This window comes from Pseudophryne corroboree, chromosome 2 (assembly GCF_028390025.1).
Source record: "Pseudophryne corroboree isolate aPseCor3 chromosome 2, aPseCor3.hap2, whole genome shotgun sequence".
In the NCBI taxonomy this organism is placed as follows: domain Eukaryota; kingdom Metazoa; phylum Chordata; class Amphibia; order Anura; family Myobatrachidae; genus Pseudophryne; species Pseudophryne corroboree.
Window position 1 is genome coordinate 1,027,255,989 of NC_086445.1, and position 18,277 is coordinate 1,027,274,265.

Here is an 18,277-nt window from a genome sequence, read left to right on the forward strand (position 1 = left end):
GCACAGAACAACACCTGGATTTACACCCGGTAGAGGATTTAGTGACCATATTTTTGTGATCAGGCAAAGTCACGCTACAACCAAAGATAGAACTAGTTTTTTCTAGATTTTGTTGACTTTAAATGTGCATTTGACAATGTGGACCCAGAATCTGTTTGGTGAATCTGTTTGGTGTGCCCCCAAAGCGGAGAACATCCAACATAATACCCTCAAGGTGCTTCAGTCCCTCTACAACAATGGCTCAAAGTCAGACATGCAGTCAAATGTTCCACCCGTTCACAATCTCTTCTGGTGTCAAGCAAGGTTGTATAGTATCGACCCAATGCTCTTCAGCATCGTTATGGACTGGAATCTCAGAAAAACATTCCTAAACATTGCAGACATGAAAGTAGACAACCCAGGGCTCCAGCTCTGCAAAATAATATTACTTTCTGTTTATCATTGATAACAGGGCATGGTGCTACTTGTAGGTAAACGGCAACTGGAAAGTAGCATGCTTTTGCGGAAGTACAAGTGCCACCTGATGATTGCATAGGCAAATGCAGGGGGGGTTTCTGGTTGCCCAGAAACCCCCCTACTCTTGGCTCAAATTTTTACAATACCAACGGTATATAATACAATTACTAGAGCTGCTGCCACATCATGCAAGTTAAGAGACAGAGCAGAGCTGTTACACATGCGCAGTGGTAGCAGCTTCTTCTATCAAGTTTGCTGTGTGTGGATCTGAGCACTCAATCAGTGTACTGGACCAGAGAGTAGCTACCAGGAAGAAGAGACAGGAGCCTTATCATGAGGTGGAAGAATGTGTGCTTAGAAAGTGTAGTAGTGGTTCCATTGTGTTTGCGTATTTATTTATTATGGGATGTTTAACCTTTTTCATGACCACATCTTATTTATATTATTTAAATGTTTGATACAATCTATACTATAGCCCGAGTACAGGTTGAGTATCACATATCCAAATGTTCCGAAATACGGAATATTCCGAAATACGGACTTTTTTGAGTGAGAGTGAGATAGTGAAACCTTTGTTTTTTGATGGCTCAATGTACACAAACTTTGTTTAATACACAAAGTTATTAAAAATATTGTATTAAATGACCTTCAGGCTGTGTGTATAAGGTGTATATGAAACATAAATGCATTCTGTGCTTAGATTTAGGTCCCATCACCATGATATCTCATTATGGTATGCAATTATTCCAAAATACAGAAAATTCCGATATCCAAAATACGTCTGGTCCCAAGCATTTTGGATAAGGGATACTCACGCAACCTGTATAGTGTTACATATTAATACTGTATTCCATGTTCTGCAGAGTGGTAGACTGTGGATTACATTTGGAAACCCCCCTCTAGAAATCCTGCGTTATCCACTGGATTGACAGAGAATGCTGACATTTCCAGCGCCACAATAGCTTGGGCCACTAGTTGTAACAGTAAAAGTGCAATGCACGCTCATGTGAGTATACTCCGCAGACGGCATAGGGTTCCAGCAGTAAAACTGCAATGCCCTTCCCACTAATGCTACAGGATCACCCACTTCATGTATTTCACTTGTTTCCCTTACATTACTGCTCACGCCAGTCTCCTTTATGCCTTCAATGAACCAAGAGACTGGACAGGCGCTGAAACTGTCTCTATTACATACACTTTGTGTTATAATGTTCTTATTAAACTGGTAAAAGTGGACATACTGTAGACACGAATTTGTTGATTGACAGAACCATCCAACGCCTCCCATCAGACAGTGCAACTTTTTGCATCTCCCGGAAATTCCGCCATCATGATCCTCACCTCCGTGCTCTTTCCCGTAACACGTAGCGCATTTGTGCAAACGTAGGCAGGCGACATCACAAAAGTCAATTTTTTATGTGCGCTTTTGCACTTTTTGAAACTTTTTGTCTTCATAAACAGAACACATATACACGAGTACCACATGAGCAGGATCATTGCGGCAGATTCCACTGCGCAAGCACTGAAGGAGCCGTAAGGTCACTGTGAATCATAATGATGATACTAATAATACTGTGTTTTTTTGCTATATACAGCAATTTTCTCACTAAGGGCGGGATGTACTAAGGGAAAAATGCGATAAAATCCCCGTTTTCCGGGGTTTTACAGCATTTTCAAATGTACTAAGATCCCACCGCTGGTTTTTCGCTGCCCAGGGTATCTCCATCTCTGGATGGCGATACCCTATAGAAGCCTATGGGCTTCTTATCACCAGCCGCCGCAACCCGCCGCAGACACCGACCTCCCTCCCCCTCAGCATACCTTCCTTCAGGCAGGCCTTGTGACGAAAGGTAATCTCCTCCTCCCCCAAGCAACGCAGCTGGAGGTCCTTCCGGGTGCAGGGGGAGGAGGAGGAGGCGCCGGGGGCAGCCTGCTGCCTTGTTTCCGGCAGCTGAGGAGAGGGAGAGCCCTGGGAGGTGACGGAGACCCCCCGCACACCACCTCACAGGTATCGCGGGGGGCCTCCGTCACCGCATTGTGATGTTGATCGCATATGTTAGTACATATGCGATCAACATCGCTGCGATGGGTGGCGATGTCCCTTGGGGGAATATCCAATTAGGTGCAATCCGTTTTCGGCGGATCGAAATGACTGGATATCGCGATTTTTGACCGATGGTCATTATCGTGGTATCCAGTTAGGGTCTGTTTCGATTGCCTAAAAATGGACGCACGATCACCCGAAAACACATGGGATCAGGGTAGGTCCCCGGTATCATGTGTTACTGCGGCTCTGGCAGCCTGCTTATAAATGCCAGCAACGGATGGCGCGGGGAGCGCGCAGCATCGATACAATTACCCGTGGTCGTTGACCACGGGCAGGGACGGACTGTGGCTCGTTTTCGGCCCTGGCATTTGTGCACGTCACGAGGGCGTGCACACATCACAGAGTGCGAAAATGGCTCACGGTACGCCCACCATCTTTTGTACAGACACACACTTTGAGGGAGGGGGGGGGGGCAGCTGAACCAGAGAATGCACGGCCTTCCCGGCTCTCTGTGGGACCAGACCGCCGGTAATTGGATACCCCCATTTGAGTTCTTTATATTTACATAAAAAATAAATTTAATTTAAAAAAATAACGTTTTAATTGACTACAGAAAAGAGAGTTATGGGAGCTATGAAATACATGAGTATTTATTCTGTTTTCTAAGGTTTCCAGAGTGGGTTCCTCGCTAACTGCAAGGTGGCGAGTTCCATTCAGTAGGAGCCACAAAGCTGAAGTTTGATCCCCAGGTGCAAAGAGACTCCAGGTACTGCTAGTATGCCTTCATCTACAGATGGAAGTGAGTGGGGGTGCAAGGAATCAGAAGCTGCTTCAGGTACCCTGGGCCCTGGTCATGTAGGGCTGTGAAAGTCAGTAGGTCAGTGCTGAAATAGATACGGCATCCTACAGGCAGCCAGTCTAGGGGGTAAAATATGTAGCAAGGGCTGGAGAATTGCTTGTCTGGGCTCGGGTAATGTAGGGGGTGTGGCCTAATCACTGCCTCTTAAAACATGAATAAAGTAGCATTTAACTACAACCAGCACAGAGGGCAAAGTTTTACAGAGTTGCAGAACAGATTTAGACGCACGGTAGTGTAATGGATATGCATTGGGTGTTCCTGGGCGGTGAAAGGAAGACAGCTAATCACATGCACAGAGATGTTGCATCTTATGAGAGTGTCTGGGGGTGTCTACACAAACGCAGATTTGTTCCCATTGGAGGCCACACTCATATGTATGATATGCACTTAGCATCCGGTCAGTGCAAATTTCAATGGTGCGCCCGATGGTGGTGCCTAAAGCTGCACCAACCGGCATCTCAGCGTTAAAAATACTCTATGTGCGTGCCCATTCATCACATTCATGTATGAACAAATGCCACTTATATAAAGTCTTAAAATACCAAAACTAGTTTTCATATTTTGGTTCAAATCCATTTTAATGTTGAAACTTCAAAAGTGAACCAACAAAGTGCAGGCAGCCAATCTGTTGGCTGAAACAAAGTTTGACCTATCAATGCACAAGCAGGGACACAGAAGGGGGGCAAAGTACCCTGGCCTGCCAGAAAGGCACAGCCACCCCACCCCCTCAAACCACACTCGTGCTATATATTCACCACAGGGCACAGACAACCCCCTCAGTCCCTGGGTCTGTTAATGCCCTTTATACCCTGTGCAGTCTCTCACTGCTCTAAGTACCTCTGGCCCCATGGTCATGGTACTGAAATCTAGTGGTGTCCTTGCTGAACTAAAAATGCCAGCATGCAATAGAGCAGCAGTGTATTCCTGCACTTGTAGGGCCACAAGACTAACCACTACTCTACAAGTGTTGGCGCCCTCTAGTTAAATAAATAAATAAATTGCCCCCAGTCAGTACAGATATAATATACAATAAAGTTCCTCCATTATAACAATAAATAATATAATGCGCATCTGTTAAATAACAAATCATATACTCATATCAAGTGGCGTGGTCCCAAAACATGTATTTTATCTGCGGTTTGGCCTTTAGTAAATCTGTTGGTTTCCGAGCCTCAAATAAAATCGCCCCAAAAATCCAAATCTTCCCAATCAGCAATTACCGAGAAGCATAACGAAAATGATGTTAAAACTCCACATAAATCACAAGGGAAGCTTTATTACCTGTGTGCCCTTTGTGTGTTTTTAATTATAGTCAGCAAAATCTGTTATGTCAGATGTGGCATAAGCCCTTATTTAAACGAAAGGAAAAAAAAATGATGATCTTGTCAGTCATACGGAAGCTTGAGTCGCGACTGTCTTAGATTTGATGGCACGTCAAATGGCGAGAACATTTTAATTAGCTTTGGTACACAGACCCATATGTCTGAAGATAAATCAACATATGTTTTGTCAGCGCAGAACCAGGAATAGAGGCTCTATCTGGTATTCCTCTCCTGTCCCCGGCTCACAATGCTTTATGCGTCTTATTCTGATCAGCAGCAGCAGGACGTTCTCTGGTGGAGGGGCTTGTTTCTGTATAGAAAGGTGGGCAGCTGTGCAGTAATTCCACAATGTTCACTCTAAGTGGCGTCTTCACAGTGTGTCCTTTTTCCTGTACAAGTCACGTTGTGTCCGGTCTATCTGGAAAAAGTGAAAACACCCACATTATTTATCTACATACAGAACAATTTATTATTTATTGTACAATTATCTATCTCATATTTATCTATCTATCTATCTATCGAGATAAAAATATGGTAAAAAAAAAAAGGGGCAGACTAAATGGACCAAGTGGTTTGTATCTGCCGACAAATTCTATGTTTCTATGTTTATCTATCTATCTATCTATCTATCTATCTATCTATCTATCTATCTATCTATCTATCTAACAATGTATCTAATATATATATATAATCTATTAATCTAATATCTATCTGTCTGTCTGTCTGTCTGTCTGTCTGACAATGAATCTAATATATATCATCTATCTATCTATCTATCTATCTATCTATCTATCTATCTATCTATCTATCTATCAATGTATCTAATATTCATCATCTATCTATTAATCTAATATCTATCTATGTAATATATATCATCTATCTATCGATCTATCTATCTATCTATCAATGTTTCTAATATACAGTATATCATCTATTAATCTATTATCTATCTATCTATCTATCTATCTATCTATCTATCTATCTGACAATGAATCTGATATATATCATCTATCTATCTGTCTATCTATCTATCTATCTATCTATCTATCTATCTATCTATCTATCTATCTATCCATCTATCTAATATATATCATCTATCTATTAATCTAATATCTATCTATCTATCTATCTATCTATCTATCTATCTATCTATCTAATATATATCATCTATCTATTAATCTAATATCTATCTATCTATCTATCTATCTATCTATCTATCTATCTATCTATCTATCTATCTGTCTGTCTGTCTGTCTGTCTGTCTGTCTGTCTGTCTGTCTAACAATGAATCTAATATATATTATCTATCTATCTATCTATCTATCTATTTATCTATTAATCTAATATCTATCTATCTATCTATCTATCTATCTATCTATCTATCTATCTATCTATCTATCTGTCTGTCTAGCTAACAATGAATCTAATACATATTATCTATCTATCTATCTATCTATCTATCTATCTATCTATCTATCTATCTCATATTATCTGTATCCTCTCTCTCTCTCTCAAAGTATTACCAGACCATCACAGCACTACCAATGTATCATCAGACAATCACAGCTCTACCAAAGTATCACCAGACCATCACAGCTCTACCAAAGTATTACCAGACATTCACAGCGCTACCAATGTATCATCAGACCATCACAGCTCTACCAAAGTATCACCAGACCATCACAGCTCTACCAAAGTATCACCAGACCATCACAGCTCTACCAATGTATCACCAGACCACTTTGCCAAAGTATCATCAGACCATCACAGATCTACCAAAGTATCACCAGACCATCACAGCTCTGCCAAAGTATCACCAGACCATCACAGCTCTACCAAACTATCACCAGACCATCACAGCTCTACCAATGTATCATCAGACAATCACAGCTCTACCAAAGTATCACCAGACCATCACAGCTCTACCAAACTATCACCAGACCATCACAGCTCTACCAAACTATCACCAGACCATCACAGCTCTACCAATGTATCATCAGACAATCACAGCTCTACCAATGTATCATCAGACAATCACAGCTCTGCCAAAGTATCACCAGACCATCACAGCTCTACCAATGTATCATCAGACAATCACAGCTCTACCAAAGTATCACCAGACCATCACAGCTCTATCAAAGTATCACTAGACCATCATAGCACTACCAATGTATCATCAGACAACCACAGCTCTACCAAAGTATCACCAGACCATCACAGCTCTACCAAAGTATCACCAGACCATCACAGCTCTACCAAAGTATCACCAGACCATCACAGCGCTACCAAACTATCACCAGACCATCACAGCTCTACCAAAGTATCACCAGACCATCACCGCTCTACCAAAGTATCATCAGACCATCACCGCTCTACCAAAGTATCACCAGACCATCACCGCTCTACCAAAGTATCATCAGACCATCACAGCTCTACCAAAGTATCACCAGACCATCACCGCTCTACCAAAGTATCACCAGACCATCACCACTCTACCAAAGTATCACCAGACCATCACAGCTCTACCAAAGTATCACCAGACCATCACAGCTCTACCAAACTATTACCAGACCATCACATATTTGCAATTTGTCTTTTTGTAATGCAAAATTACATTTGCATTAATTTCAGAAAATTCACTTACCTCTAGCTGTCAGGTATGTACGCTCTCCCTGTAAAACATGCCGGCCTTTCCTTTCCTATCATAATTCTGTCCTATTAATAACAGTCGCTTAGAGCCAGATTAGGCATAATAGGCCCTAGTAAAAATGCTACTTTATGGGCCCTTCCCTGCTCCAGTTGCTAATGGCTAATCCAGCTCTGTACTCGCTTTTGCATGTCCTTTGGCGACATACTGTAGTTGGACAATAAGCCAATGAGCAAGTAGGGAAAAATGTCCTTCTCTGTACAAAGTGCAATTGGCTGAAGCAGAAGACATCTCAGTGCTTACTGGTAGAGTTCACAGAGGAAAGATGCAGCTGTACACTGTGGGGGCGGGGCCAGGCTTCCCATCATTAGGCCCTGCCCCTTGTGGCATACTAGCAAGAATTGTGCAACAACAAAGTGTTATATCAGTGGGTAATGCTTTGTAAAGTTGCAACTAGAGAGAGAGATAAAGTACCGTCCAATCAGCTCCTAACCATGTTACAGGCTGTGTTTGAAAATTGTTGGGAGCTGATTAGTTGGTGCTTTATCTCTCTCCACTTTATCACTCTCAAAGGTTTAGTACATAGCCCTCTCAGCACATCTGCCCCACAGTCCCTTGCGTTACAGTAGCTGCGCTGTGGAGTATAGGCTTCTAGAGGCAGCCGGGGAAGGCTGGACTGATAACTGATAATAATACTGTCGCTCACACAAAAGACATGACACTTACACGGCAAATGGCTCCACTCCTACACTTCCGTGTTCATGTCTGTGAATCCTCGTTTACCCTCATTCACTAGTGTAGGTCTCTCAGTCCTTGTGTGCCAGACCAAAACCTGTAACGAGTAAAGATTCATTAGTATGCACAGCATGCAGAGAATGCAATGCATGGGGAGCATGGACTACAGACTGCAATGCATGGGGAGCATGGACTACAGACTGCAATGCATGGGGAGCATGGACTACAGACTGCAATGCATGGGGAGCATGGACTACAGAATGCAATGCATGGGGAGCATGGACTACAGACTGCAATGCATGGGGAGCATGGACTACAGAATGCAATGCATGGGGAGCATGGACTACAGAATGCAATGCATGGGGAGCATGGACTACAGACTGCAATGCATGGGGAGCATGGACTACAGAATGCAATGCCTGGGGAGCATGGTCTAAAGACTACAATGCCTGGGGAGCATGGACTACAGAATGCAATGCATGGGGAGCATGGACTACAGACTGCAATGCATGGGGAGCATGGACTACATCCTGCAATGCATGGGGAGCATGGACTACAGACTGCAATGCATGGGGAGTATGGACTACAGAATGCAATGCCTGGGGAGCATGGACTACAGACTGCAATGCATGGGGAGCATGGACTACAGACTACAATGCCTGGGGAGCATGGACTACAGAATGCAATGCATGGGGAGCATGGACTACAGACTGCAATGCATGGGGAGCATGGACTACATCCTGCAATGCATGGGGAGCATGGACTACATCCTGCAATGCATGGGGAGCATGGACTACAGAATGCAATGCATGGGGAGCATGGACTACAGACTGCAATGCATGGGGAGCATGGACTACAGAATGCAATGCCTGGGGAGCATGGTCTAAAGACTACAATGCCTGGGGAGCATGGACTACAGAATGCAATGCATGGGGAGCATGGACTACAGACTGCAATGCATGGGGAGCATGGACTACATCCTGCAATGCATGGGGAGCATGGACTACAGACTGCAATGCATGGGGAGTATGGACTACAGAATGCAATGCCTGGGGAGCATGGACTACAGACTGCAATGCATGGGGAGCATGGACTACAGACTACAATGCCTGGGGAGCATGGACTACAGAATGCAATGCATGGGGAGCATGGACTACAGACTGCAATGCATGGGGAGCATGGACTACATCCTGCAATGCATGGGGAGCATGGACTACAGACTGCAATGCATGGGGAGTATGGACTACAGAATGCAATGCCTGGGGAGCATGGACTACAGACTGCAATGCATGGGGAGCATGGACTACAGACTGCAATGCATGGGGTGCATGGACTACAGACTGCAATGTATGGGGTGCATGGACTACAGACTGCAATGCATGGGGAGCATGGACTACAGACTGCAATGCATGGGGAGCATGGTCTACATACTACAATGCATGGGGTGCATGGACTACAGACTGCAATGCATGGGGAGCATGGACTACAGACTGCAATGCATGGGGAGCATGGTCTACAGACTGCAATGCCTGGGGAGCATGGACTACAGACTACAATGCATGGGGTGCATGGACTACAGACTGCAATGCATGGGGAGCATGGTCTACAGACTGCAATGCCTGGGGAGCATGGACTACAGACTGCAATGCATGGGGTGCATGGACTACAGACTGCAATGCATGGGGAGCATGGTCTACAGACTGCAATGCCTGGGGAGCATGGACTACAGACTGCAATGCATGGGGAGCATGGACTACAGACTGCAATGCATGGGGAGCATGGACTACAGAATGCAATGCATGGGGAGCATGGACTACATCCTGCAATGCATGGGGAGCATGGACTACAGAATGCAATGTATGGGGTGCATGGACTACAGACTGCAATGCATGGGGAGCATGGACTACAGACTGCAATGTATGGGGTGCATGGACTACAGACTGCAATGCGTGGGGAGCATGGACTACAGACTGCAATGCATGGGGAGCATGGTCTACAGACTGCAATGCATGGGGAGCATGGTCTACAGACTACAATGCATGGGGTGCATGGACTACAGACTGCAATGCATGGGGAGCATGGACTACAGAATGCAATGCCTGGGGAGCATGGACTACAGACTGCAATGCATGGGGTGCATGGACTACAGACTGCAATGCATGGGGAGCATGGTCTACAGACTGCAATGCCTGGGGAGCATGGACTACAGACTACAATGCATGGGGTGCATGGACTACAGACTGCAATGCATGGGGAGCATGGTCTACAGACTGCAATGCCTGGGGAGCATGGACTACAGACTACAATGCATGGGGTGCATGGACTACAGACTGCAATGCATGGGGAGCATGGTCTACAGACTGCAATGCCTGGGGAGCATGGACTACAGACTGCAATGCATGGGGAGCATGGACTACAGACTGCAATGCATGGGGAGCATGGACTACAGAATGCAATGCATGGGGAGCATGGACTACATCCTGCAATGCATGGGGAGCATGGACTACAGAATGCAATGTATGGGGTGCATGGACTACAGACTGCAATGCATGGGGAGCATGGACTAAAGACTGCAATGTATGGGGTGCATGGACTACAGACTGCAATGCATGGGGAGCATGGACTACAGACTGCAATGCATGGGGAGCATGGTCTACAGACTACAATGCATGGGGTGCATGGACTACAGACTGCAATGCATGGGGAGCATGGTCTACAGACTGCAATGCCTGGGGAGCATGGACTACAGACTACAATGCATGGGGTGCATGGACTACAGACTGCAATGCATGGGGAGCATGGTCTACAGACTGCAATGCCTGGGGAGCATGGACTACAGACTACAATGCATGGGGTGCATGGACTACAGACTGCAATGCATGGGGAGCATGGTCTACAGACTGCAATGCCTGGGGAGCATGGACTACAGACTGCAATGCATGGGGAGCATGGACTACAGACTGCAATGCATGGGGAGCATGGACTACAAAATGCAATGCATGGGGTGCATGGACTACAGAATGCAATGCATGGGGAGCATGGACTACAGAATGCAATGCATGGGGAGCATGGTCTACAGACTGCAGTGCATGGGGTGCTTAGACTACAGAATGCAATGCATGGGGTGCATGGACTACATAATGCAGTGCATGGGGTGCTTAGACTACAGAATGCAATGCATGGGGTGCATGGACTACAGACTGCAATGCATGGGGTGTTTAGACTACAGAATGCAATGCATGGGGAGCATGGACTACAGAATGCAATGCATGGGGAGCATGGACTACAGACTGCAATGCATGGGGTGCATGGACTACGGACTGCAATGCATGGGGTGCATGGACTACGGACTGCAATGCATGGGGAGCATGGACTACAGACTGCAATGCATGGGGAGCATGGACTACAGACTGCAATGCATGGTGAGCGTGGACTACATCCTGCAATGCATGGGGAGCATGGACTACAGACTGCAATGCATGGGGAGCGTGGACTACATCCTGCAATGCATGGGGTGCATGGACTACAGATTGCAATGCATGGGGAGCGTGGACTACATTCTGCAATGCATGGGGAGCATGGACTACAGACTGCAATGCATGGGGAGCATGGACTACAGACTGCAATGCATGGGTAGCATGGACTACAGACTGCAATGCATGGGGAGCATGGACTACATCCTGCAATGCATGGGGAGCATGGACTACAGAATGCAATGCATGGGGAGCATGGACTACAGACTGCAATGCATGGGGTGCATGGACTACAGACTGCAATGCATGGGGAGCATGGACTACAGACTGCAATGCATGGGGAGCATGGACTACAGACTGCAATGCCTGGGGAGCATGGACTACAGACTGCAATGCATGGGGAGCATGGACTACAGACTGCAATGCATGGGGAGCATGGACTAAAGGCTGCTGGATGACCTCTGGCACAATAACAATATATAGTAAAATAAATGGATATTTGACCACATTTATTTACCCTGATGTAAGGTGATTTATAAAGGGCAAAATAAACACACAAAAAAAGTAGAGTTTTTGTATTATAATTAGAGATGTGCAGCGGGCATTTTTCGTGTTTTGTGTTTGGATTCGGGTCCTCGGTCGTGTTTTGGATTCGGACGCGTTTTGGCAAAACCACCCTTTCAGATTTTTGTCGGATTCGGATGCGTTTTAGATCCGGGTGTTTTTAAAAACAAACAAACAAACAAACAAACTCAAAAACAGCTAAAATCATAGAATTTGGGGGTAATTTGGATCCTATAGTATTATTAACCTCAGTAACCATAATTTCCACTAATTTCCAGTCTATTCTGAACACCTCACACCTCACAATATTATTTTTAGTCCTAAAATTTGCACCAAGGTCGCTGGATGACTAAGCTAAGCGACCCAAGTGGTCAGCACAAACACCTGGCCCATCTAGGAGTGGCACTGCAGTGTCAGGCAGGATGGCACTTAAAAAAATTGTCCCCAAACAGCACATGATGCAAATAATAAATAAAAAAAGAGGTGCAAGATGGAATTGTCCTTGGGCCCTCCCACCCACCCTTATGTTGTATAAACAGGACATGCACACTTTAACAAACCCATCATTTCAGCGACAGGGTCTGCCACACGACTGTGGCTGAAATGACTGGTTGGTTTGGGCCCCCACCAAAAAAGAAGCAATCAATCTCTCCTTGCACAAACTGGCTCTACAGAGGCAAGATGTCCACCTCCTCCTCATCGTACGATTCCTCACCCCTTTCACTGTGTACATACCCCTCCTCACAGATTATTAATTCGTCCCCACTGGAATCCACCATCACAGGTCTCTGTGTACTTTCTGGAGGCAATTGCTGGTGAATGTCTCCACGGAGGAATTGATTATAATACATTTTGATGAACATCATCTTCTCCACATTTAGTGGAAGTAACCTCGTACACCGATCGCTGATAAGGTTACTGGCTGAACTAAACACTCTTTCGGAGTACACAGTGGAGGGGGGCAACTTAGGTAAAATAAAGCCAGTTTGTGCAAGGGCCTCCAAATTGCCTCTTTTTCCTGCCAGAATACGTACGGACTGTCTGGCATGCCTACTTGGATGCTGTCACTCATATAATCCTCCACCATTCTTTCAATGGTGACAGAATCATATGCAGTGACAGTAGACGACATGTCAGTAATCGTTGACAGGTCCTTCAGTCCGGACCAGATGTCAGCACTTGCTCCTGACTTCCCTGCATCACCGCCAGCGGGTGGTTTTGGAAATTTTATCCTTTTCCTGGCAGCTCCAGTGGCGGTAGAAAATGAAGGAGGAGCTGTTGGCGGGTCACGTTCCGCTTGACTTGACAATTGTCTCACCAGCAGGTTTTTGAACATCTGCAGACTTGTGTCTGCCGGAAAGAGAGATACAACGTAGGCTTTAAACCTAGGATCGAGCATGGTGACCATAATGTAGTGCTCTGATTTCAACATATTGACCACCCGTGAATCCTGGTTAAGCGAATGAAGGGCTCCATCCACAAGTCCAAATCGCTCTGTTTTAGCTCCTCCTTCAGTCTCTCCAGCTGCCTCTGCAAAAGCCTGATGAGGGGAATGACCTGACTCAGGCTGGCAGTGTCTGAATTAACTTCACATGTGGCAAGTTCAAAGGGTTGGAGAACCTTGCACAACATGGAAATCATTCTCCACTGTGCTAGAGTCAGGTGCATTCCCCCTCCTTTGCCTATATCGTAGGCAGATGTATACTGAGATACTGAGCACTGATGATACTGAGCACTGATGATACTGAGCACTGATGATACTACGGAGAATTGACACTGAGCAGCACAATTAGCATAAGACACTGTACTAGTATTAGTAGGGTGTAGTATGGTATGCCGGCGGTCGGGCTCCTGGCGACCAGCATACCGGCGCCGGGAGCCCGACCGCCGGCTTACCAACAGTGTCGCGAGCGCCAATGAGCCCCTTGCGGGCTCGCTGCGCTCGCCATGCTGCGGGCACGGTGGCGCCACGCTATTTTATTCTCCCTCCAGGGGGGTCGTGGACCCCCACGAGGGAGAATAAGTGTCGGTATGCCGGCTGTTGGGATTCCGGCGCTAGTATACTGTGCGCCGGGATCCTGACAGCCGACATACTGAAGACCACCCGTATTAGTAATGTAGTATTACTGAGCACCACAAGACACTGAGCACTGATGATACTGAGCACTGATGATACTGAGCACTGATGATACTACGGAGAACTGACACTGAGCAGCACAATGCAGCACAAGACACTGTACTAGTATTAGTGAGCAGCACAAAAGCACTCTGGAATTGTCACCCCCCCCCCCAGATACCACTATGACTGGAATGATGATGACCAATGCAGTCACAGGACACTACTACCACAGCACCCTACAGCAGCAAGATGCAGCACAAGAGAGACACTGTACTAGTATTACTGAGCAGCACAAAAGCACTGATACTGAGCACTGATACTGAGATTTGACACTGAGAGAATGTAGCCACGTCCTCTCTGTACCCTCTACAATGCACGAGTGAAAATGGCGGCGACGCGCGGCTCCTTATATGGAATCCAAATCTCGTGAGAATCCGACAGCGGGATGATGACGTTGATAATGTTGATATTATCTTAAACCATAAAGCTATACCTTATAACACACTTTTACCATGGAGCCGCTACGGCCGCTAGACTTAATATTCACTCTATATACCTTTTAAGCTATTTGCATAATGAGTCCCGTACCATGTACGGACTCTGCTTACAAATGCCGCGCTGAGGGTACAAAGTACACGCAGCGCGTACACACTCAATTGATACACCTTAAACCTTCTTAGTAATGCAATGCAATGATATTATACTTTACACCTTATACAGCGCTGACGGTACAAAGTACCCGCAGCGCGTACACACCTTATTAATACACTTTTGAATCTTATATAGTTAGGCAATGTAATACACTTTAAACCCTAGCAGGGAAAAGAGGACAAAACACCGATTTGTAGTTAAACTCTGGGTTCCGATACCACAGAGTAATATATCTGAAAGGGGTTAACAATACAATTCATACACTACAATACAACAGAGTAAATGGCTACAGTCAAGGTACATACGTGAGAATATTCGCTTGCGCTTCCTGGTCCAGTCCTCCTTTAATCAAATAGATAACGTTTGTGAGTCTTTGTGTGACCAAGCCTGCTGCAGGCTCTCTTTATTCACTTCATCCAAAACATAACACAATGGATACTGTAATCCCTTTGTCCATTGGACACAGGGATGGTCATTTACAGTACAGGAGAGGTCATAGGTCTGTTTGAATAGGTAGGCGATGTCTTTCTTAACTGCTCTTGTGGGTGTTCTCCTCTGGATTCCTCCCGCATACATAATATACAGTAAATACAGTTTATATCTATATTCTATTTCTGCACATAACTATCAGCAGGAACATGCGATCTTCCTCAAACCAACACCGGAATGTTACCCTTAAAATACCCTACAGCTGGATACCAAACACCACCTTATAACCTTGTTCTGTCCCCTCCTATTCTGTAAAGGTGAATCCCTTTGTTCTGCAACCATTTAAACAGCTATAACTTTCTGATGTGGTGTAAGGAGACTATGTGTACATTGTGCACTATTTGGGTTAAATATGTAATGTGTTTTGATAGCTCTCCATGCGTTCACAAACTCCGCCGTAAATACCCATACCACGCGCAGGACCGCGGGAGCGACCATACGCAAATTGCGAGTATGTGCACGCACGGGAGAACAAGTACACGCGCAGAGGCCATCTGTGTGTGGTTTGTACGTGATGTGTGTACTGCAATATTTTCCGACTTTGACAACGTTTTGCTTCGTTCGGGTTTTCCGAGTCAGGCGGGAACAACCGAGCCTGGCTCGGACCCTTGTTTGACACGTGGAGTTAGGGGGGGTTCGGTTCTTGGAGAATCGAACCCGCTCATCTCTAATTATAATACACGAAAGACATATTATCTTAGCTCCTTCATTTCAGGTTTTTTTTTTAACATTTTTAAAATGGTGATGACTTAGGGGGTCATTCAGACCTGATTGCACGCTAGGTTTTTTCGCTGTGCTGTGAACAGGTCAGAACTGCGCATGTGTATACACCGCAATGCGCAGGCGCGTAGCACGGGTACAAAGCGGATCGTTGCTGTGCGATGGGTTTTACGAAGAATCCATTCTCACAGCCGATCGCAAGGAGATTGACAGGAAGAGGGCGTTTGTGGGTGTTACCTGACCGTTTTCTGGGAGTGGTTGGAAAAACGCAGGCGTGTCCAAGCGTTTGCAGGGCGGGTGTGTGACGTCAATTCCGGGACCGGACAGGCTGAAGTGATCGCAGCGGCTGAGTAAGTTCTGGGCAACTCAGAAACTGCACAAAACTTTTTTGTACCGCTCGGCTACACATGCGATCGCACACTTGCCAAGCAAAAATACACTCCTCTATAGGTGGCGACTATCTGCAGTGCAAAAAAAAACCTAGTGAGCGATCAGATCTGAATTAGGCCCTTAATGTCTACATTTTAACGTGATACACACATGTATCGAAGTTATGACTTAACTTAAAATAGGCAAGGGGGTCACTGCAGTGACCCCCTTGCCTATTTTAAGTTAAGTCATAACTCCTTATCTGACCTTTATGTTTTTATCAATATTTGGAAAACTTTTATGTTTTATCCTATTTTTTATGCGTCATTATTAAAAACTGTTTGTTTAATTTAATATTTTTTGGCTCATAAATTATAAGTTTTAGCATATGTACTTTTAAACAACTCTAGTCGCCGGTACCCTTATCCCCCCACTATATACTCTCTTCAGCAGTACTGTAACAGTATTGCAATCTTAAGGGGGGGCAGACACCTCTAATGAGGTTTTGTGTGTTTTTAGCATTTTTAGTAAACTTTTCATTACTGAGATCATACCCCACAAGTGGCGCTGTATCACTTTGCTACACACACATATATATATATATATAATTCTAGACATCGGTTTATAAAAAGTCACATTTTTTTGCAGTTCCTCATCTGTTATACAATTGTCTTAGTTTTCTTAATATGTATTGACAGAACAATTTCAAGCCATTAAAAACGCTATAGTTTTAATTGTTGTTTATAAATAAGTGTGACATTCAGTAATGATTGTATTGGTGACAATCACTGCCAGTAGATCCTACTGCATACTTGCCTACCTGACCCTCTCCATGAGGGAGAAATTGCTCTGTTCCTGGACTTTCCTGGTAATGTATGATTGCCATCACCTGTGGTGAGCTAGTTCATTGATAAGAAAGGTGTTTCACCACAGGTGATGGCAATCATACATTACCAGGAAAGTCCAGGAACAGAGCATTTTCTCCCTCATGGAGAGGGTCAGGTAGGCAAGTATGCTATATATATATATATATATATACATATATACATACACTCGCATACCTCCCAACATGACCCTCTCCAGGAGGGTCACAATGCTCTGTTCCTGGACTTTCCTGGTAATGTATGATTGCCATCACCTGTGGTGAGCTAGTTCATTGATAAGAAAGGTGTTTCACCACAGGTGATGGCAATCATACATTACCAGGAAAGTCAAGGAACAGAGCATTTTCTCCCTCATGGAGAGGGTCAGGTAGGCAAGCATGCCATACAGCATACCACCCAACATGACCCTCTCCAGGAGGGACACAATGCTCTGCTTCTGGACTTTTCTCTGAATTTATGATTGCTGGCACCTGTGTTAAACAGGTTAATGCAGTGGTTTCCAAACTTTTTGGAATAACGGCGCCCTAGAATATCAGAATTTTTTTCACGGCACCCCTAGGCCATAAATTTCTTATTGAGAAATTTAGAAAGAAATATTACATTAAGTAGATCGCGTTTATATGTCATCCTTAGGGTCAGTTGTGTGGTGAGGGACAAAATTTGCTTTTGTTTGGCCACATATTATATGACTGGCAGCCACCAGCACTGGTTATGCCTATTATATTGACCATGAATAATTTGAATTGGTCCTGGGCCACCAACCCAGGGCACCCCTGCAAGTGTCCCGAGGCACCCCAGGGAGCCACGGCACACAGTTTGGGTACCTCTGGGTTAAAGTATAACAAAGGTGTTTCAGCACAGGTAATGGCAATCATTGAGTAAGAAGGAAGTCCAGGAGCAGAGCATTCTGTCCCTCCTGGAGAGGGTCATGTTGGGAGGTAT

At 45.1% G+C, this 18,277-nt stretch overlaps 1 protein-coding gene across 4 annotated transcripts in view; it reads right to left on the reverse strand.

The window, feature by feature from the left end:
* Positions 1-3,913: 3,913 nt before the first annotated feature.
* LOC135050330 (galactosylgalactosylxylosylprotein 3-beta-glucuronosyltransferase 1-like) overlaps positions 3,914-18,277 on the reverse strand; it is a 244,193-nt gene continuing 229,829 nt past the window's right edge. For 3 of the 4 annotated variants that reach the window (XM_063956765.1, XM_063956766.1, XM_063956768.1), the window contains 2 exons: positions 8,058-8,163; positions 3,914-5,102 (listed from right to left, as the gene is read on the reverse strand). In XM_063956765.1, the coding sequence (XP_063812835.1) occupies positions 8,077-8,163 (87 nt within the window). In that variant the 3' untranslated portion in view covers positions 3,914-5,102; positions 8,058-8,076. The remainder of the gene's footprint in view (positions 5,103-8,057; positions 8,164-18,277) is intronic. The other variant, XM_063956767.1, reaches the window with a different exon arrangement.